The sequence below is a fragment of the Carya illinoinensis genome, chromosome 2 (genome assembly GCF_018687715.1).
Source record: "Carya illinoinensis cultivar Pawnee chromosome 2, C.illinoinensisPawnee_v1, whole genome shotgun sequence".
Taxonomy (NCBI): domain Eukaryota; kingdom Viridiplantae; phylum Streptophyta; class Magnoliopsida; order Fagales; family Juglandaceae; genus Carya; species Carya illinoinensis.
The window spans coordinates 26,456,708-26,478,172 of NC_056753.1; the positions used below are offsets into that span (position 1 = coordinate 26,456,708).

At 36.1% G+C, this 21,465-nt stretch overlaps 3 protein-coding genes and 1 non-coding gene across 5 annotated transcripts; 1 reads left to right on the forward strand and 3 right to left on the reverse strand.

The window, feature by feature from the left end:
- Nucleotides 1-1,145: 1,145 nt before the first annotated feature.
- LOC122300572 (non-specific lipid transfer protein GPI-anchored 15-like) lies at nt 1,146-7,031 on the reverse strand. 2 transcript variants are annotated; one of them, XM_043111327.1, is made up of 4 exons: nt 6,925-7,009; nt 1,997-6,826; nt 1,788-1,904; nt 1,146-1,504 (listed from the first exon to the last, which is right to left on the reverse strand). In XM_043111327.1, exons 2-4 carry the CDS (start codon nt 2,313-2,315, stop codon nt 1,374-1,376), a joined length of 567 nt encoding a protein of 188 aa, XP_042967261.1. In that variant the 5' UTR covers nt 2,316-6,826; nt 6,925-7,009; the 3' UTR covers nt 1,146-1,373. The 2 variants fall into 2 exon arrangements, with proteins under 2 accessions (XP_042967261.1, XP_042967260.1); XM_043111326.1 differs by having other exon boundaries at nt 1,997-7,031.
- On the forward strand, nt 6,609-10,748 carry LOC122301827 (protein FAM136A-like). The gene is made up of 4 exons (XM_043113200.1): nt 6,609-6,618; nt 8,417-8,505; nt 9,080-9,217; nt 10,344-10,748. Exons 1-4 carry the CDS (start codon nt 6,609-6,611, stop codon nt 10,521-10,523), a joined length of 417 nt encoding a protein of 138 aa, XP_042969134.1. The 3' UTR covers nt 10,524-10,748.
- LOC122302071 lies at nt 6,703-6,847 on the reverse strand. Its single transcript, XR_006240319.1, has one exon. It is a non-coding gene; the product is annotated as a small nucleolar RNA snoR86 (small nucleolar RNA).
- An 8,743-nt stretch (nt 10,749-19,491) lies between the features above and the next one.
- On the reverse strand, nt 19,492-21,465 carry LOC122294841 (carbonyl reductase [NADPH] 1-like). Its single transcript, XM_043103830.1, has 4 exons — nt 21,306-21,465; nt 20,970-21,228; nt 20,058-20,252; nt 19,492-19,980 (listed from the first exon to the last, which is right to left on the reverse strand). The coding sequence occupies exons 1-4, from the start codon at nt 21,377-21,379 to the stop codon at nt 19,576-19,578; spliced, it is 933 nt and encodes a 310-aa protein (XP_042959764.1). The 5' UTR covers nt 21,380-21,465; the 3' UTR covers nt 19,492-19,575.

Below are 21,465 nucleotides of genomic sequence, written 5' to 3' on the forward strand. Positions count from 1 at the left end.
GCAAAATTGCAAATGTTGATCCCAAGCAGTAGAGCTACGACGGCGGCACTTTCAAGAAATGAAATGGCGATGATAAATGACGTTGAAGATTAAAAACGAGACAGTGAGATTGAGAGACTGAGAGAAGAAATGGGGATGAATACGAGTGCGAAATGCGAATGGAAGAAGAGACGAAGAAGAAGCAGCCTCGGCCGTATTCTATACCCAGCCATACAGTGTTGTTCCTATCTTAAAGGAGCGTCGTCGTTTAACTTAAGAATGTAAATAACATAGAAGCAAAACAACGTCGTTTTGCTTCTGTGTTATTATTAAAAAATATCAGAGTCGGAGTTCGGGGTTGCTCCAGACTCTAGCCTCCAACTTTGACTCCGACGCCAATTTCGGAGTGGCTCCAATTCCGACTCAGAATTCCAAAAGCTCCGACTCCGTTGGAGTCAGACTTGGAGCGAAATTCAAATGGAGTCAGAAATCTTGAAAATTTGCACAGCCTTAATCCCGAGTATTCTTTTTCTTTAGAAATAAAACCAGGAGAATTATTTCTGATGTTGGTTCACGCTTTGCATTCGTATCAAAGACAATGCTCCATACCAACTAGTAGGGTTCTTTTTTTGGAATACATATTGAACATATTGCTTAGATCCAAAAGTTGGATCAGAAAGATATTATATATTACGTTTTTGTGTAATATATATATTATAGAATAATGCCAGATACAATTTTAGAATGTGTAAATCCTATACACTACCTTTAAAAAATAGAAATCGACTTTTTCATGTAAACTCTAGATTTGTTTACTTTTTTAAAAAAGAATGCACAAGAGTTGCACACTCTAAGACTCTATATAGCATTACTCTATAGCGTAACTCTTTGAATTATCACTTTACCCAAAATGATAACTTTGTTATAAGAAAGTTTGGATATTGTGTTAAATTGAGATAAAATGATAAAATGGGATGATAGTTGAAAGGTGAATAAAATATTATTATAATATAATTTTTTAATATTATTTCATTTTGAGATTTAAAAATGTTCAATTATTTATTATGTTTTATTTGAAAATTTGAAAAATTTATAATAATTATATGAGATGTCAACTCATTATCCAAACAAGGCCTTGATTTACACGGGAAACCAAGTCTTAAAAGTAGAGAGAAGCACCATTCATGAATATGGTAAGATAGAGGAACACTGGAATATATTGTAATGAGCAGGATCACACGGAAGGGATAAAGGTTGGTACTTTAACCGCACGGCAAACCAAAGTCCTGGAGAAAGATGCTTTAGTTAACCAAAGTATGTATTAGATATTACATTAAAGCCAGAAAAGCACTCGAATAGTGATAGTTAACTCTCCAAGAAATCCCAAAGAAAACTCAGAAGCTGCAGCAAAGTAAACTATATGCGGCCATGAAGATGGCCAGAAGGACGAGTTGAAGAGGCATTTCCACAACAGCACCGTTGGAAGAGCTTGCACCGGTAGTTGGAACTGTTTTAGATCCAGCTCCTGCATCCACTCACATGTGACGTGATGTCAAGATGATATAGTCTGATTTATTGGATATACCCCATCTTAAACAGCTATTTATTTATTGATCATGCTTTCAATTGGATAAATTTGCATTTGAGAGAAAATCACTAAACTATTAAACTTATCAGAATATCTTTCATCCACTCACGTGATGTGATATGAAGGTAACAGTTGAAACAAACCAGTGAATCAGAATCTGTCCTTTGTTATAAATTATTGGTTTAGGAACGATTTGTTGTATATTTCAGATTGACGGTACCTGATTCCGATGGGCTAGTTGAAAAGTTTGAAGATTCATTTGAAGAGGTACCAGGCAACCCTTCTGGCGAACCAACTGGGGAAGCCACAGGGGATGATGATGCAGGTCCATTAGCAGCTGCCCCAAAAATAAGCTTAAGCAAAATCCTCAATTTATGCAGTTTGATATTTTAACGAAATTAGAAAACAGAGTCTTGGTTTCAACTTTACCATTGCACCGGCTGATGGGCAGAGTTTGCACATTGCAAGCACCCGGGAGTGCATGAGCAAGCGTCCGGTTGATTGTAATGCCCAATGCTGCACCACCACCATTAAAAGCCGTACAAAGGCATTGTGGCTGGGATTTTACAACACTCGCAAGCTGTGAGCAGCAGGAAGAAGATGGGGTTGAGGAGCTCCCAGTGATGTAGTTAAGGCATGGAGACATGCCAAGGAGCACACTGATGCAGCCTGATTGAGCAGCAGATCTTGCCAACAGCATGCTGAATAGGACCAAGGCCAGAGCCATGCCAATCCCTCTTAAGGCCATGGAAAGTACTTTGAATAACTTTTGGTGCGTCTCAAAAGTCTAGTTTTAAGTTGCAGTTGGAGTTAAGCAATGGAGGGGGCTTCTTTATACAAAAAGCCCAAAAGGCTGCACTTGGTATTTTCGGCTGTCTACATCCAACTACGGTGTATTTGGTAAACTTAACAGACTAAATCAGGTAAGATTTGCCATTAATAAAATAAATCCATACCATTACATTTTAAGACGTTAAAGTCTATGTCTTACTTGAATCATCGGACATCAAGTATCAGACTTCCTAAAACTGCTGCAACCTGTACTTCCATATATAAATATACAACAGAAATCAGCAAGCAACCACGGAGCAGAAAATTGACCTTAAATTGAAAACTCAATCAGGTCACCTAACCACCACTTCATACCATCTGAAAACTGCAAATTTATACCAAAATTTTGGTAGCTACCTGCATCTCCCCACTTTTCTTCCCCTTTGTTATTCATGAACGTTGGCCATTGTAATTTACCTTATGGATAGCCAGGTTTCGGTGAATAACCTCGCACACCATCAGAAGCTATAGGTTTCAATTGGCCCAGATCAAGAAGCATCATTTTCTCTTCATGATCATGAACAATCAAGACAACAACCAACTAGATAGACAAAAATTTTCAAATAAGCAAGGGATAGATGCTTCTGGTGGCAGGCATGTCACATCGGTTGGAAGTGTAATTTGTACAGGCAGCTCAAGTTCAACTTGATTAACATGACTCAAGCTTGATTTGTTCAATAATAGAGTTCGGGTATAATTCTTTTCAGGTAAATGAGAACATGCGTAAATATGAAATTATGATTGATTAATAAACAATACACCTTAAATAAAACACAAATCGACTATACTAATATTCAATCGCAATCTCATTAGTATGCATTGTAATACACAAATAAAAATATGTTATATATCCAGTGTGCATATATATATATACAATATTATCTGAATAAATTGCAATAATGTGTTAGTATGATTTTTGCAATTTCAATTCATTTAATTTATATCAATTATTACATGAATCTATCATCACTTTTAAAGTTGGAAAATAAAAAACTTTAAAGATTCAAAAGTCAAGTGAGCTTGATTGAGTATTCAACTCAATTACAACCCGGATTCCAAGTCAAGCTCAATTCATATTTTCTATAAATCGAATTGAACCAAAATCTTATACGAGCCAAACTTGCCAAGTTTTATGAGTTTCGATTTGAGCTTGAAAGACTTCCACCGCTCGAACTTTAAATACAAGCAACATATAGGAGTAATGATACATCCACAGAAGGTAATACATAGGGTGTACATGGGAATGTAAGTTTTTACTGTTCATGCACTGTCCACAGAATATTCATTAATTCATGAACAATACATAAACAGTAAAAAAAAATTATACATCCTATACACATCCCGTGCATAACTCTCGTGTCCCAATCAATTTCCTATATAAAATAAAAAAGAACAATAGAAATCCTCTACAATTTTTTGATTCAAACACTTTCTACAATTCGAAGAGAGATACACACAATCTGTTGATCTCAAAACATTAAATGATATCCATGAATAGTGTCATATCCAACACTGAATGTAATGAAATCCACATCATGTATTTATATCTCTCCAAATTGTAGAAAGTGTTTAAATAAAAAAGGGTTGGCTCAAGTGGTAAAGGCCTTGGGTTTGGGAGTTTGCTCCCCCCAGGTCTAAGGTTCAAATTTCCTTGGGTGTAAACAATCTCTAGGGGCCATCGGACTAGGGGATTTTCCTCTTGAATTACCCAAGGTGCACTTGCGGGAAACTCCTAGCCTAGGGTTTATGCACCTTAGGATTAGTCGAGACACTATTCTTGGACACTGCCAATCAAAAAATAAAATAAAAAAGATTACCCGATCTCAACTAGAGAAAATTAGGTCACTAAAACTCAATGCAAACACAACACATTTCCAAGGATGTGACATGAATGTTGCAATGTAACAACTTTAGACCTCCCTTTTTTCCCCCTTTTAATATCAAGGCTTTTCCTTTTTGATTGTAAGTGTAGTATCTTTACCCTTTTATTGTTAAATGTGCTTTACAAACCATGAATACTGTACAGTAAAACATGTCTTTTTTCAAGTCTTATAACTTGTATCAGATATGATCTTTGGTTGTGTAGGATTTCCTGTTTCTTTTTGAGTGAAATCCATTGTAGTTAATATTTCAAGTTAACTAAAATGAATCAACCCAAAAGGTAGAAATCACATAAAAAGTCATTTCTAATACAAATTACATGAATATTCACAAGAGATATGTTTGACTGCATTTCAATCATAGTCTACAAGGCACACCCACCAGTAAAGAGAAAAAATACTAACTAAAAAGCAAGTGAATGTAAAAGTGAGGTCTAAAAACCTAAAGAAAGAAAAATTGTATTACTTGCAAAAATAGAAAATAATATAAACTTGAGCATTTCTTCCGATCTTCTCCTTTACAAAATAAATTTGCCTCTATTGAACCTCCCATTTTTGTTCTGGATAATGATAGGCTTACTACCTCCTACCACCCATTTACTATTCTATAGTGTATTTGAAATTTTTATTATTTTATTTTAAGTATTTTTTAATATTCTTAATCATTAAAATTTTTTTTTAAAAAAATATACAACTTCACTAATAGTTACTTCCTTGACCATTAAATAAAAAATAATAATAAAAAAATAAAAATAAAGGGAGTAGTAAATGCGTGGTAGGAGACAGTAAGCCTATCATTATCCTTGTTCATTTAAGTATGGGTCCAAGTAGGGCTGTCAATAATATTGGATCGTGATGGGTTGACCCAAATAATTATGTGGGTCAAACACATCAACCTAAACCCAAAGCAACTATTTCACAGGTTGACCACAACAAGACCCATATAACCCGTTCATCTATCTGAGTCGTGTGGAGTTGAGTCAACCAATCATAATCTATTTAAAAATAAACAAAAATGTAAAGATATTTATATATGTTTGATTAGTCCTACAATTGGATAACAAGACAAAGACTATAGAAGAAAAACTTAGGAAAAGCTTTAAAATAAATGCTACATTTTCCAATTTAAAATTTAACTTCTAACTAAAAATATGAATCAGACCACAGGTTAACCCGAGTGACTAAACCAAATGACCCAAGTCTTTTGTCTTTTGGCTAACTGAGTCAACCCATTAACCCAATTAATAATTGGGTCAAATTTAGGCTAACCTTAATTGACTCAATCCCGGTTATTCCCAACCCTAATCGGTATCAAATTCTTTTTGGTTTTTTGTTTTTATTTTTATAAGTAAGAAGATATTTCATTGATATAAAGATAGAATCGGTATTAGATTCATAAGTGAATAAGCTGTCACTAAGTGAGAAGAAATGGTTTTTTATTATATTGGAATTATGATAAATATACAGTGAAATTGCTTTTAAAGAGAGGGAGGCGTTATAGAGAAACATTATTGATGCTAATATGGGAGGGCTTGGGGGAGTTGGTGTTCTAACAAGGTTAGAAGTGCGTACGGTGTGGGCTTGTGGAAATATATCCAGAATGGCTGGGGGAATTCCTTAATCATGTTTCATTTAAGGTTGGTGGTGGACACTGACAGTGAATTCGTTTTTGGCATGATATTTGGTGCTTAAGAATGCATTTCCTTCTCTTTTTAGGATTGCAAGGGACAAAGAAGTCACAGTAGCCGGTTCTGTATATTTTTTCTAATAATTTCCCTCAATGGAATGGGAGTTTCATTAGCTCTTAGCTCCTAGTTCCTAGCTTGTATTTAGGTGTTTCAGCTTGTATATTTCCTGTGTACTTGGACTACAACTATTTGCTTGCTTTAATAAAATCTCTTATTACTTGTCAAAAAAAAAAAAAAAAGAAGTTGCTTTTAAAGGATTCAAAAGTAAACCAAACAGTGAGCTGTTAAGACTTAAGAGTGCATCTATTAGATGGATCCTAAATCTTACAGGGCATTGTTCATCTTACAGATAAAAGACACCCTGTGACTGCAAATTGACCGTCTTAATAAGTAGTCACTAAAAGGAAAAGTTTCTGGTTAATACCATCCCCTTCTGTTTTTTAATCAGAAGATATCTCCGCATGCAAACTGGTTAGTTTCAATCTGGGCATCATATTACTTGTACCTAAGATTTATGCTTACAGTTACAAATTACATAGCTGATCAATTGATCATCATCATATAATATGTTGACATTGACAAGAAGCGGTTTTTGCACAGCTTGCTCATTTATAGAAGAAAACCAGCAAATAAACAGAGTAAATGCCAAATGGTAAGCACGATACACCCAAAAAAAAAAAAAAAATCGAAACGCAATAAGATTCAGAATTTACAGAGAGAGAGATCTGTAGAATTGAGTGTAGCGATTTGTACGAGGCCATAATCAAAGGCAAACAAAAAGTGAAGATTTGATAGGCACGGAAAATCGCTTTATATATGTTCATTCCTATGTCGCCAACCTTCAATGCAATTTGCGCCATCTGGTATCGACGCCCATGCTCTGCTAAGTGCTTATTTGAGTTTTTCCCAAAAATACACAAAAATAAAATAAAAATAGAAGATGAAGAAGTTGGAGAACCTGGAAAACAGGTAAGGGAAGAAAGTGGAGAAGCCGGCAGTGGAACGGTGGAAGTGTTGAAAGTTTCGTGTGCCATTATGGGCCTCGGAAGTGGCCCTAACCCTAATTTGGCATGGGTGTTAATGATTTTAATTTTTTGTAAGAGTTTTTCTATTTATCAACTTTACCCTAAGAAAACAAAATATCTGATTATGTAGGAATTAATTAATTAATTAATTAATTATTTTCTTTTTTGGTGGTGTAAAATTGAGTAATAATTAGAGATAAATAGATTATTACTTATAGAAAAATACTTAGAAAAGTTGAAAATACTGACACAAGTCTTAAAAAAATATGAAATGTAAAAATAAAAGATAAAAATATAAGTTACAAAAAATATATATTATAATTAATTATTCTATTATCAAGTCAACGTGTAAAACTCATATCATTTGATTGACAATTTAAATTTCAAAATCTATCTTTTAAATTAAATCATATCGTATAAATACTTTACTAAGTCTACACCTCTCTCTCTCTCTAAAAACTAAAGTCTCCAGATCTAATTTTTGTGAGAGGGAGAGGAGTCTTCCCTCTCATTCTCTCTTTCCTCTATTTATCTACATTGTCTATTAAATTTTCTTTTGCGTTATTCAAGATCGAAAAAGACAAATTTATAACTTTTCAGCCACTCTTGAGAGACACACGTAATATAAGCATATTCACTTGTCAAAATTTGTTTGAGGAAAGTGGTAGTTTTACGAAAATTACCTTACGCACCGCTCACATCTATGCGTGGTTCTTACTCTCCACCCATTCTGACAGCTCTTCTTGACACGTGTCAGATCACCAGACTCGCAATCACCAAATCAGCATTTCAGATTTGACTTTTGTGACTGAAAAGAGACAAATGTATTACCTTTACTATCCATCATTGGAGTTTATTTTTTGCATCTATCTTACTATTTTATTTTTTGTTTTCCTCATTGTTAATTAAAATAAAAAAAATATTCATCTCTCATACGTTTGTTTCTAAAGGTTGAATCCTCTATTTTTATGAAGGTTAAGGTTGAGTTTTTGTTTAGGCAGAGAATGTTATCTCTTAGATATTTTTCTATAGAGAATCAGTAATAGTGAAGATTAAACCAATCATAAATGAAATAGTATACTGGTAAAGCTCTAAATACATTGTTTTAGTTTATGATGTTATGTTTGATATGAGGATATTTCATAATATATTCGATCATAGATATAAATTTTTATGATAAATGAATAATGATAATTTTCTTTTTTTTAAAAAAAGTATGGACTTTATAATATATTTTTTTAAGTTTTCTTACCTACAAATAAAATTAAGTACTAATCTATATATCAATATTATTTAAATTAATATTATTTTCAATAAAATTTACTTTTTAACTTATCAATACTGGTTTATTGAATTTAAAACAGTTGATTTTCAGAAAAAAAAAAAAAAGAATTTAAAACAGTTGTACTTACAACTATTTTATAGAGCGAATTCGACAGAAACTCCACCAAGTCAACTTAGCCGCTGAAGAACATTTTTCTCCTGTCCAAGACCATGTCAAGTTCACTCTTCAGGCTCTCTCTCTCTCTCTCTCTCTCTCTCTCTCTGGATATGTATAATTCCTCTGCATGTGCTTATTGACCTTTCTGCGCTGTGAGAATGTTATTCTGATATTTTAGCTCTGTTTGGTTGCTGAGAAAGATTTAGGGGAAGTGTATTAATTGGAATTTGAAGTCTTAAATGTTGTTCTTTTGGACTTGAGAAATTAGAACCCTTTCCAAAGTGTTCCCAGAAGAACTGTTTGGCTTAGGTTGGGGATCGGTATAAAAGCTTATTAATTTTCAGTTTTTGTAAATGCAAGCGTTGTACAAATGAAACAGTCTTTATTTATTTATTGTTTCAAACTCTTATCTTTTTCCAAATTTCTTAATTGAACAAGGCCATATAATCGATGTTTCTTAATTTTGAATCGAGCATGAAGCTTCGGGCTTTATCAGGTTCAAAGTTTCAAATTTTCCTTTTCTCACACTTTCTTAGCGACGGGATGGAGAAACAATTATATCTTCAAGCCATTCTTTATCTTGAATTATTCTGTTCTTTAGCTTTAGACTTTCTTACGATGGATTTTTGAATGATGATTGTCTGCAGCAAGCGTATTTCAAATGTGCATATGAGTGCTTTGATAGGGAAAGAAGCTATGATGAGATTAGCGATTGTGTAGAAAATTGCAGTGTTCCAGTTGTTAGATCTCAACATATACTTGAGGACGAGATGGCTAAGTTTCAAGTAGGCTGATTTCCTTTCTTTTTATTTTTATTTATTTTTTACTCTTTTTTCATTTGTTTCTGTCATTGATTCCATTTGTTTCTGAGGGATTTACTCCCTGGATTTTGTTTAATGATGATGAATCCGTGGAAACGCAACATATCGTTTTCTTTTCACAAGAGAAAGTGCAAATGTAACATATCTCTTACCCGGTTAAAGTCCGGATCCGTATAATGTGTCTACATCACCTGGATTAGGTAAATTATCGAATTTTCACTGATAGAACATGGCCCCTAAAAACAACTTTAGATTTGGATAGAGAAGCTTGTTTTAAGGATACATTTCAGGAAAGGCACGATGATCTACACACGCTGAAGAAAAGAAATTAAACTTGATCATGTTCTCAAAAAGCTTGATCTACCTGCCCTCGGCCTTCAGACGGGATGCTCTAGTTGCTGCTGGCTACTCTTAGCATTGCTTTGCTCTAATTTTTTGTCCAAACGACCAAATTGAGCTTTAGATTTTCTGTGGTTGCTTTTAATGGAGCTTAATCTGTATTACTGTAGTTTAAATGTGCACAATGAGATCTGATCATGACTAGCCTCATTGGTTTATTCAATGCACTTCGTTTTTCTAGTACTTTTTGATCGAACAAGGTATTTTTTCAAGAAAAAAAGAAAAAAATACCTAACTAGAGTTTACAACCGAAATAAAAAAGTCATGGACATTTAGTCCATTACATACAAGGGCCCCAAACAATGTTTTGAAGAAAAAAACTTTCAGCTCCCCCATTGTTCTATCACTATATCCTGAAAACTCATGGCCAGAAAAATAGTAGAGCACAGGCCCTAGCCAACAAGGCATTTTCTAATTTTCTATTCGAGTGAATTCTTTTGACAGTTGGTTCATTTAAAATGACATTTTAAGGAGAATTTTCATGAATTTCCTGCACGTATTTTATCCAACAATTGCATCAAGAACTGGTGGCAGAAGGACACGATGTCACACAATATATAGGCTGTTTTGTGTGCATTGCTAGAAGTCAATATCCATATTTTTCTTTGCGTGCTTAAGTTTCCTGACCCTCGCTGAAGTAATTACTCCATGCAAGGATAGAAGTGTTGAGAATTTGGTATTTTGGATGCAGGAAACGATGAAAAGGTCGCTGATGGTCTGCCAAGACAAGTTTGGGGCAGCTAAGCTCCAAAGGAAACCAGATGCCCTGAATGATTTGGAGACCTGTGTTGATCAGTCAACCCAGGACGGTGTCAAGATGCTGCCGCATCTTGCTGCAAAGTTGAAGACCTCCTTTTTTCTCAGTGATTGAGTGAAAAGTAGTGTAAAACCTTATTTTCGTGAGACTCAGGAAGTTGAAGTATCACTGCTTAGTGACAGTTTTGGTGAAAAATCAAATCATCCTGTAGGTGTAGGAGAATAATTACATATAGGTGATCAACTAATTTTTTAATAGTGAACTCCACTAATTTTCAAAACGATTGTATGGTATTTACGTACTTCACGACTGTATGTAGCATTACTCTTTTTCCTCTTATCATGTTGATCATATCAAGATGCACAAACAATTACCAAAAAAAAAATGAAACGATGGAAATATCACATGAACAACAAAACTAAGCATTCAACTATTTTAAGATTTAAATCTCTGATGCCATGTTTTAAATCAAAGCAACGGACTCAGTCATTCAATGATCCCTTTCACAAAACTCACATTATTATATTATAATGACGCTACTTGCAAGAATAAAACCTTTGATGTCATGCTTGTTTCAGACTTAGTCCATCTCAGCCTCTTTACTGCTTGCTTTTCTGCTCTTCAAATTTATCGATGGCCATCTGAAGTTCATCTGTACCTTCAATTCTTGGTCTTGGGTGCAAAGCTCCTATATACTGAGAGCCTATACAGTATCCATTTATTTGCCAACAAAAACTTAGGGATTACTCTTCCAGCCTGCAATCTCATAGAATTTCTTAGGATCAGTCCACTGTCCAAAAGGCAGATATATAGTATTTGTTGAGAAGGGTATCTCACATTGTGACAAGAATTTGGACATATTTATAAGCAATGAATAATTTTCTCTTATTGAATGTTCGGTTTCATGAGATGAGTTAGACTCATGAATTTTTTTTATGGTAATAGAGCTAACCACAGGACAAATGGTAAATGGGGGCCTGCACTTCTTAACCCGTGACAAGGACCAACAAAAATACTGGTCTGCACGTGAAGGAGGGTGTTGAAAATGGTATCTCACATTCAAGGGTGGAACTAGGATTTGGTTTTTGGGGGGGCGATTGACAAAGTATGTGGTATGTGTGAGTTTAAGTATGTGGAAACTCTATTGAGAATAATATTCATTTCATTGATTTGTATTGGTTTGTACAGTGTCCTTTATATAGGAGCCGAATGCTAGGACAAGGTTGGCATATTTACAAATGGGTAGTGCTCTGTTATGTGGCAGAGGCATGCGAGTTGGTTACAGAGGTACGGTGACCTCAATACAAAAACACCTCAATACAAACAGAAAACGTACAGTAGAAAATACAGAGGAAATATTCCAGATGAATTATGGTGATTGCTAAGGAGAGCTTCCAGATGCTTCGGTTGAGCTGGCTGATGACACTTCATTAGTCTGAGGTGGATGTAGATCCTTGTGTATAGCAGAGTTGGAAGGTGCCGTGGCTTGAAGTTTATTACCCTCCTGTGAGTTCAACATGGGTACCATGGTGAGGCTCGAACGAAGAGTTAGAAACCTTGCTGAGAGCAGTGGCTTTGTAAACAAATCTGCCAACTGATCTTTGGAGGAAATAAAAGCAACTTTCAAGGTTTTGGAAGCAACTCTGTCACGAACAAAGTGGAAGTCAATTTCCATGTGCTTTGTGAGAGAGTGTAAAACAGGATTTGCAGAGAGATATGTTGCGCCCAAGTTGTCACACCATAAAGTTGGTGGTTGTTTAAGGAACAGACCAAGTTCTTTGAGGAGAGATTGAAGCCAGAGTAGTTCAACAGTGGTGTTTGCCAAGGATTTGTATTATGCTTCGGTAGTGGATCTAGCAACAGTACGTTACTTTTTGGAACCCCACGAGATGATGTTGTGGCCAAGGAAGACACAGAAGCCACCAGTGGAACGCCGATCATCTGGACAGCCAGCCCAATCGGTTCTGAAAAAGCATACAGAGAGTAGTTTGGTGAAGGGCGGATGTGGAGACCAAAATGAGCAGTTTGTTTGAGATATCGTAAGATTCTCTTGACAGCTTGCCAGTGAGGAAGCTTCGGTGCATGCATGAATTGGAAAACTTTATTAACAGCGAAAGCTACATCTAGCCGTGTAAGGGAGAGGTACTGGAGGCTTCGAACTGTGCTGCGATAGAGCGTAGGTTCAGAGAATGTAGGGCCATCAATGATAGAGAGGGGAGAGGAGGTGGCCATGGGCGACTTAATTGGTTTTGCAAGATCCGTATTGGTGTTTTTGAGCAAGTCATATATATATTTAGTCTGAGAGAGATGAAAGCCAGTGGAAAGGGGAGTGATTTCGAGACCAAGAAAGAACCGAGGGGACCCAAGATTTTTTACGGGAAAGGATTCACTAAGGGAGTCTATAACAGAATTAATGGCAGTTGAGCTTGAACCCATGAGCAAGATATCATCGACATACACTAGAAAATATAGAGTGATGGAAGAGTTTTTGTAAATGAATAAAGAGGGATCGGAGGAGAAAGGAGTAAAACCAAGAGCAATTAAACGAGAACTTAGCTTGCTGAACCAAGCCCGTGGGGCTTGTTTGAGGCCGTAGAGAGCCTTGTTCACACATGAGAGGGATAATCTAGGTTGATGAAGCCGATGGGTTGAGCCATGTGAACTTGCTCTTGAAGATCACCATGCAGGAAAGCGTTGGCGATGTCTAGTTGCCGAAGCTCCCAGCCTTCTGTAACTGAAATCGAAAGGATTGTTCTGATGGTTGTAGGCTTGACAACGGGACTAAAAGTCTCAGAGTAGTCCACCCCTTCCTGTTGATGAAAACCCTTCGCCATCAAACAAGCCTTATGGCGTTCCACCGAGCCATCAGACCGACGCTTAGTTTTGAAGACCCACCTGCAACCAACCAAGTTATTAATTCCAGAAGAGGGAACTAGTGACCAAGTTTTGGTCTGTAGAAGGGCATGAAACTTGTCGGCCATGGCAGTCCGCCATTCTTGATGTTTTGACGCTTCAGTGTAAGAGCTAGGTTCCTCAGGGATAAGAAAGCTAGCTGCTGTAGTGGTGAGAAAGCTTTTAGGAGGTGGCCAAAGAATGGTTCCATCATGGAATTTACGGGGTTGAAGGGAATTTGTTTTTGATCTTGTGATGATGGGTCGTGAAGAGGAGGGAGGATTAGGGAGAATGTTAGATAGAGAGGGGGAGGTGGACGAAGGTAAATTAAGGGTAGAAGAAGGATCGGGAGGGCTAAGAGGCCTAATGGGCTGAGGAGAAAGTGGGCCTGCTGAGGGAGAAGAAGGAGTAAAGGGACTGGTCGGTGGGTTGGGTTGAGGTAGAGAGTAAGTTAGGCCAGGAATAGGGCCAAGGATGGACGGAAGGTAGGCATGAGTGGGCTGTGGAGGGGCTGGAGATGAGTCAGTTTTAGTGGCATAGGGAAATAAGGTTTCATAAAAATAACATCCCTAGAATAATAAAGTCTACCAGTAGGAATGTGCAGGCAACGATAACCTTTGTGAGAGTCACTATAACCAAGAAACAGACACTAAGTTGAGCGAATATCAAATTTGTGACGATTGTAGGGCTTGAGATGAGGCCAACATGCAGAACCAAACACTTTAAGGAAGGTATAGTCAGGGGTCTTAGAAAAAGCTTTTTCATATGGAGTTGAATTTTTTAGAACAGGAGTGGGTAACCAATTTATTAAGTACACTGCCGTATGAAAGGCATCAACCCAAAAAGATTGAGGTAAGGACGCATTAGCCATAAGGGCTAAATCAGTTTCAACGATGTGCCGGTGTTTTCTTTCCACAACACTATTTTGTTGATGAGTGTGTGGACAGGAGATACGATATGAAATTCCTTGTGTTTGCAGCAGGATGTGAAGGGAACGAAATTCCCCTCCCTAATCACTTTGAAAAGAAACAATTTTTGAATTAAAAAGTAACTCAACATGCTTCTGAAATTGGATAAAGACAGAGTAAACATCCGATTTTTTGATTAAAGGAAACCACCATACATATCTTGAGAAATCATCTAAAAAGGAAACATAATATCTAAAGCCATCTCTTGAAGTGATAGGAGCCGGGCCCCATACATTAGAGTAGACAAGCTGTAGAGGTTTAGTAGAATGTTGATGAGATGCACGGAAAGGAAGTTGAGAGCTCTTGGCTTGACAGCAGGAAGAGCACACAGAAGAACCATCATGCGAGGAAACTGGAAGTGAGTTTTTGGAGAGAATTTGGTGGACTAGCTTAAGGGAGGGATGCCCAAGATGGGAGTGCCATTGTGAAGAAGTGGTACATTCACCAACCAGAGCTTGAGGTGAAAAGGGTGCCGGGAAGGTATAGAGGCCTTCACGAGCAGGACCCCAGAGAAGAATGGTCTTCGTTTTGGAATCCTTTACAAGAAAAAAGGAACTATGAAACTCAAAAAATACTGAGTTATCATGACAAAACTGCCGAATCGAAACCAAGTTTTTGGTAATTTGTGAGACATGCAAAAGATTCTTAAGATGAAATTTATGAAAAGAGCTAGAGAGAAAGGAATCACCAGTGTTAGAGATCGAGAGAGAGGAGCCATCACCAACTTTGATATTATTAGGACCATTGTACGGAGATGCATGTAAATTGAGATTAGTGAACTCAGAGGTAAGGTGGTTCGTGGCAGTGGTGTCTGGGTACCAAGCAGAGTCGGGGGAGGCGCCGGTGGAGGTGTAATTTGCAGTGAGAGATTTTGGTGGATCACTCTGGTAAGATTGGTCGAAACAATGATAACAATGTAAAACAACAAGTCCGACTTTGCCACAGAGTTGACAGGTTGACTTAGAGTGGGGAAGTGGAGAGGAGGATGAATTTGATGAGGAAAAAGGTGGAGGGTTGGAGCGACTACGTCCACGGCCACGGTAGCTACTGCGATAAGGAGCACGGGAGAAACCATGACCGCGAGAGGAAGATGTGAAGTTGGCAGAAAACTCTGTCGATGATGGAAGATGAGAGGAATGTGAGAGAAGATTTTCATGTGTGAGAAGAAGACTAAAGAGTCCTTCAGAGGATATAGGATCAACACGAGAGGTTACTGAGGTAACAACAGCATCATATTCCCTGTTGAGGCCTGCGAGGAGATAGGAAACAAACTCATCAGAGGAAATGGGTGAGCCAGCGGCACTCATGGTGTCCGAAAGGTATTTTACTTTCCGAAAATAATCAGAAATGGAGCTGCCACCTTTGGAGACAATAGCTAACTGGTATTGAAGTTGAATGATTTTCACATAAGACTGAGATGTAAAGAGAGTGTTGATAGCAGACCATACTTCACGGGCAGTGGAATAACCAACTACCTGGGCAATAAGGTTATCAGATAGGGAGGAGATGAGAGCACTTAAGATAAGTTGATCGGTTTGAGTCCAGGTGACAAAGGCAGGGTTGAGGGTGGTGGAGTTCGGGAGAAGCTTAGGAGGAGGAGATTCAGAGCCATCAACAAAGTGAAAAAGTTGTTGGCCCTTGAGATAAGGAACGAGTTGTGCTCGCCAAAGAAGAAAATTTTCATTGGTGAGCTTGACTGTAAACAGATGAGAAAGATGAGGAAGGAGGGGGGAGGAGGGTTTTGGAGTAAGAGGGGGAGAGGCTTGACGAGAATTTTCTTCCTCCATTTAGAAAGACGTTTGTCTTTAGAGTGGCTCTTGATACTATGTGGAAACTCTATTGAGAATGATATTCATTTCACTGATTTGTATTGCTTTGTACAGTGTCCTTTATATAGGAGCCGAATGCCAGGACAAGGTTGGCATATTTACAAATGGGTAGTGCTTTGTTATGTGGCAGAGGAGTGCGAGTTGGTTATAGAGGTACGATGACCTCAATACAAAAACACCTCAATACAAACAGAAAACATACAGCAGAAAATACAAAGGAAATATTCTAGATGAATTCTGGTGATTGCTAAGGAGAGCTTCCAGATGCTTCGATTGAGCTGGCTGATGACACTTCATTAGTCTGAGGTGGATGTAAATCCTTGTGTATAGCAGAGCTGGAAGGTGCCGTGGCTTGAAGTCTATTAAAGTAATATGTGTTTTTTGTACGTGACTATATAAAAAATAATAATCATATATCATAAAATTGTATACAAAAAATACATGTCTATAAATCATTTTATAACATAATTTTTCTAAAAATTTCTGTAGTTTACTAGAAACCATTACAAAAAGAAAAGAAAATGAAATATTAATTTGGAATTTTCCCTTCAAAATAAGCTGGATGACGATCTTTTATGGAATAAAATTTATCTATTATCATCTTTAAAGTGAAATTCTTAATAATTTCTTTATTAATATAAACTAACAAATGATAAGCAACAAACTCATTTTTTATTCAAGTATGCAATCTAATTTTTATAAATTTTATGACAGAAAATACTCGCTTAATATTGTAGTCTCGTAGAGAATGAAAAGAAAACTTAGACATTATATGGTAGGGAAAGAGAGAGCTATCGGTGGATTGAATGACTGTGTAGTAGAGAATGAGAGACGTTGTGTAGTAGCATATCAGATAGTCTAGTGTAAGAGTGAGGTTCTTCCATGTTTGAGTATTGTAGACTTGTCAGCTGAAGTGAAAAGTTAACTGTTAGGATACTCAATATATAGCGTCAGGTGAAGTGAAAAATTGGAGTCCGGCAGGTGAAAGTGAAAAGTTAGAGTGGGCAACATGAGTATCGGGGGACAATTTGAGTCAAAGTTTTGGAGGCCTAGTATTGGGGGCAATATCAATTATATAAAAAAAATTATAATTATTTATATAATAAATTAAGTTTTTTAAAAAAATAGTCCCCGGCCTACCTTGTATATAGTTCCACCCATATCCACGATTTTATATTGCATTTGAACAAAAATTTGGACATGTTTATAAGAAATAAGTAACTATCTTTTATTGAACGGTTTTATGAGATGAGTTAAACTCATAAATTTTTTTAGTTATTGACGTCGGACATAATAGCTATTATCTTGCAGGCTAATTCCAGCAGATGATTCACAGGAAGGAAGAGGAGAAAACCACCCAAAACATAGAGAGGAAAATCTTTAGGGTTTAACTGAATATTTTCAAATTAAGCAATAATGAAAATCAGTCCACAAGCCGGACTGTTATAACCAAAAATCGTGTTTATCTGAATTTTGCCAGAAATAGCAAAATCTTGAAAATCACTCCAAATTGAAATTCAAAATAAAATAAGTAGTCTGCAAAAAAATGGGGCCAAAATCAGGTTTAAAATGGCTTCCTAACTGACAAACGAAATATTACCATAAATAATAAAAAAATAACTAAAATTAGTGATTTGGAGGGGAAAATAGCAAAATTTGAGGTCGAAAAGAGGGCACACGGAGCCATGCTCAATGTGGACAACGTGCGCGCCGAAAAAAGCTTTCCGAATTGGGGTTTTATGCGCGATTCCGACACTCATAACCAAAGTTATGACCAAAAGACTGAAACGCATTCAAAACGACTCCAATTAGGAACATATCACAATCAATTTCCGTTTTTGTGCTGATCTGCCAACTCATGATATCTCAGCGCCATCAAGGTGCAATATGTCAGTTCAGCATCATCTGTCTTGGATATCTCTGCATCAGTTATATTCAGCTTCAGGCACTCGTTAGATTATATAATAAAAAATAAAAATAAGTAGTGATGTTCATTAATATTCTATGAACTACTATCATGTTATATTATAAGATGGAAAAATTATTTGTTATTTTTCATTATCTGTGATCAATCATTTAATATTATTTTTTAATGAAGATTGATATTTAGATCAGCTTCTTGTATTTGGTACAACTACATGGTGGCACAGATGTCCAACAACATAAGAACATCAAACTGATCTTGCCAGTAGAAATAGGGACTTAATCCATTGTCTCGAAATAAAATGAACTCATTACTCCTAAGAATCAGTACTAGACCACATCGAAACTCATTACCTCGTGATTTTCATAAACGTCGTCATATATAGAAACTGCATGCATGGACTTAATTTGAATATCAAATAATATTTTTTGTGTACTTTTTTGCAAACTCCATTAATATGATTGATTGTATCACTTTTTTTTAATATAAAATAACAGTTGTTTTGATCACTTATATCAATAAAATGTATAAAAAATACGTAAAAATAATTATATATAGCAGAAGTCATTAATTGATGGGATTGTTGTTGAAGGGTTGATTTTCAATGGTGATGGTTTTGGAGATTTCAATCAAATCCGACATCATTGATATGAGAAGTTATTAAACCATACTGACCTAATGATATATATTTATGCTAAGATATCCAACGTCCTAACTGTCTAACCTGACGTTGATGATCGGTTCGGTTCGGTTTGGATTTAATATGTATAAGGTGGTATTTTAAACCTCGTTTGAAACTATTTTATTTTAATTATTTTCCCATTAGTTCTTGTAATTCATGGTACTTGTCACGTGGCGAGGGCATGCATTCCATTAATTCTCAACCCCACCCTAGCACCCAATCATCGTTTAGGACTAAACTCAATTTTAGTGAACATCAAGAACTTGAGTTGGGCCTGCAAAAATGTTATTAGAAAACGTGTTCATTCTTCTCCTAACACTATATATTGAATCTCTTTTATAATGTCAATTTCTAACCTTTATGAAATACTAATTCATCCCACAAATTGTAACACCCCGATGAAAAATTCAAATTACATGATTTATATTTTAAAAAGATTAGTCAATGATACAATTTGAATCTTATAAAAAGTAAGAATTTCTCATTTTCAAATAATATAGAATCTCATACACTATCTATCATTATCCTTATTATATAAGGTATCACACAAGTAATTGAAAATTAAGAAAAGAAATCGTCATATATATATATATATATATATATTGGCGATAGGCCAGTCTGAACAAGTACCTAAAATACACGTGCGTACATGTGTGTATAAATCAATAGATCCATTTATTCATGCATATCAATCTATTAATATGAATATACCGGCCCATATGACAATTTAAAAAAAAAAAAAAATACTAACAACTTATAATTAAATAGTGAAATAAATCAAGAAGTATTAGCATGATCATAGTTTGATGGGATTTGAAATTTTGAATCATGTTATAATATTTTAGATGCACGCCCAATAATCAATCAATGTTTAGAGTTTAGAATTAACGACACCAGTACTAGTACTGCCTCCCAAAAAAAATTTCCCATTTGGTAGCTCCTGATCAGGTGGAAGGAGGAGAAGCCTTGTGCCAACATTGGCGGCATCATCGGCGGTATGCGTGCCCTTCCCGCGAGTCATAGATGTCTGAGTGAAGCCAGGACAAAAGCAATTCACACTTATATTGCTTCCCTCCAAACGCTTGGCCAAAACCCTTGTGTATGCATTTAGTGCAAGCTTTGATACTGCGTAGTCTGTCCACAATTCTGGCCATCCTTGACTCTCCCACGTTCCCTTCTTCACATCCTCGAGAAACGAACTTACCACACCCTCAATGTCCTGCTCCAACAAATTTTCACTTTGCAGTATGTTTTTCATATTAGGGTTTTTCAGCTTCTGCAAGCATGAATATTATACGAATTAATAATTAATTAGGAATATTTAATTATAAATCTAATCACGTACGTACGTACGTTTAGGGAGCCAAGTCTGGAGCTAATATTAAGAATCCGAGATGAGTGGGAAGAAGGCGACAGAGAGGGACGAAACATGGGCAAGAGAGCTTCAGTAAGCAACTTGGCTCCATAAAAATTGGTTTTGATCACTGTTTCTGCTTGCTTCACTGAATTCTCGTTTAGCTCATTGAATGACACTGCAGCATTGTTCACCTGTTTAGCATTGAATAAAATGATTTATACCCTTTTATAGAATATACAAAAATGTACCTTTTTTTTTTTTTTAAATGAATAAACCTGACAATACTTAAATGAAAAAAATTAAATTTTTAACAATATTCTCTATTATTTTTTAAAGAAAGTGTATAAGATCACTTGCATATCCTAAGACGATAGTAGCACTATATATACATTAACATGCCAAATATGACAAAAACAAAAAAAACTAGGAAACTTCGGATCGATCGAATTCAAATTTTAAGATTGTGAGATTAATTATCTTAAGAGTCCGTACGTGATATTAGAGTCAATCCTAAATTAATCAATAAATTAGTAGGGGCATCTAAGATGTAAATCCATCACAATCAAGAAAATATTATCTATAAATATTCATCATTAATTTCAAACGAAACGGCCCACTGATCTCCATCCACCTTGAAGATTAAATTAACCAATCAATTATGGTCATGTAGATCAATCCTTTCCACTACGTATACAAGAAAAATGACTTTTTACGTTAGCTTATAAATTCGTTATAAAAAACACAAAACGCATCCCTAACAAATAATCAAGACTCATGCTTTGTTTTTTTATGATGAATTTAAGTGATACAAAAAGTTATTTTTCTTATAGGGTTCCTAATTACTCTAAGTATATATAGATATATATAGATAGGGAATTATATATACTAGGTAGCTAGCAACTTCTTACGAGGATATCCAGCGCTCCAAATTTCATCCGGAATAATGATACGAAGGTGTTGATGGAAGAAGGATCAGACACATCGAGCTTTAAGAAGTGAACATGGAGTCCTTGGGCGCTGAGTTCCTGGGCAGCTCTGCGACCCCTCTCAAAGTCTCTGGCTGTTAAGATTACAGTCACTCCTTCTTTTGCCAACCTCTTCACAAACGCAAACCCAATTCCCTTGTTCCCTCCGGTCACGACTGCCACCGTATCCTTTGACCACCACCTTCAATACGGCCAATATCATTAAATTAAGAATGACATAAAGAGTGTTCGCTTTAGAGAGAGAGAGAGAGGGTTTACCTGCGGGTTGAAGAGATCATCATGGAATTTTGAGAGGAAAACGGGACCTCTGATTCCTTGGCGGAGAACTCCATTAATTTTTCCGAAGAGATCGAACTGTCCGGCTCCGTGGTTCGATCTGTGTCAATGTTTCTATATGTATATATATATAGTTGTGTAC

Excerpts from the sequence above, each read along its gene's own strand:
- LOC122301827 (XM_043113200.1), top strand. Across the intron at positions 8,506-9,079 it reads ATGTCAAGTTCACTCTTCAG|CAAGCGTATTTCAAATGTGC; the intron begins GCTCTCTCTCTC and ends GATTGTCTGCAG. Across the intron at positions 9,218-10,343 it reads ACGAGATGGCTAAGTTTCAA|GAAACGATGAAAAGGTCGCT; the intron begins GTAGGCTGATTT and ends TTTTGGATGCAG.
- LOC122300572 (XM_043111326.1), bottom strand. The coding sequence starts at position 2,315 with ATGGCCTTAAGAGGGATTGGCATGGCTCTGGCCTTGGTCCTATTCAGC. Across the intron at positions 1,905-1,996 it reads GCCCATCAGCCGGTGCAATG|CTGCTAATGGACCTGCATCA; the intron begins GTAAAGTTGAAA and ends TTTTTGGGGCAG. Across the intron at positions 1,505-1,787 it reads AACTAGCCCATCGGAATCAG|GAGCTGGATCTAAAACAGTT; the intron begins GTACCGTCAATC and ends GAGTGGATGCAG.
- LOC122294841 (XM_043103830.1), bottom strand. The coding sequence starts at position 21,379 with ATGGAGTTCTCCGCCAAGGAATCAGAGGTCCCGTTTTCCTCTCAAAAT. Across the intron at positions 20,253-20,969 it reads TTGGAGCGCTGGATATCCTC|GTGAACAATGCTGCAGTGTC; the intron begins GTAAGAAGTTGC and ends AATGCTAAACAG. Across the intron at positions 19,981-20,057 it reads CCAGACTTGGCTCCCTAAAC|AAGCTGAAAAACCCTAATAT; the intron begins GTACGTACGTAC and ends TCATGCTTGCAG.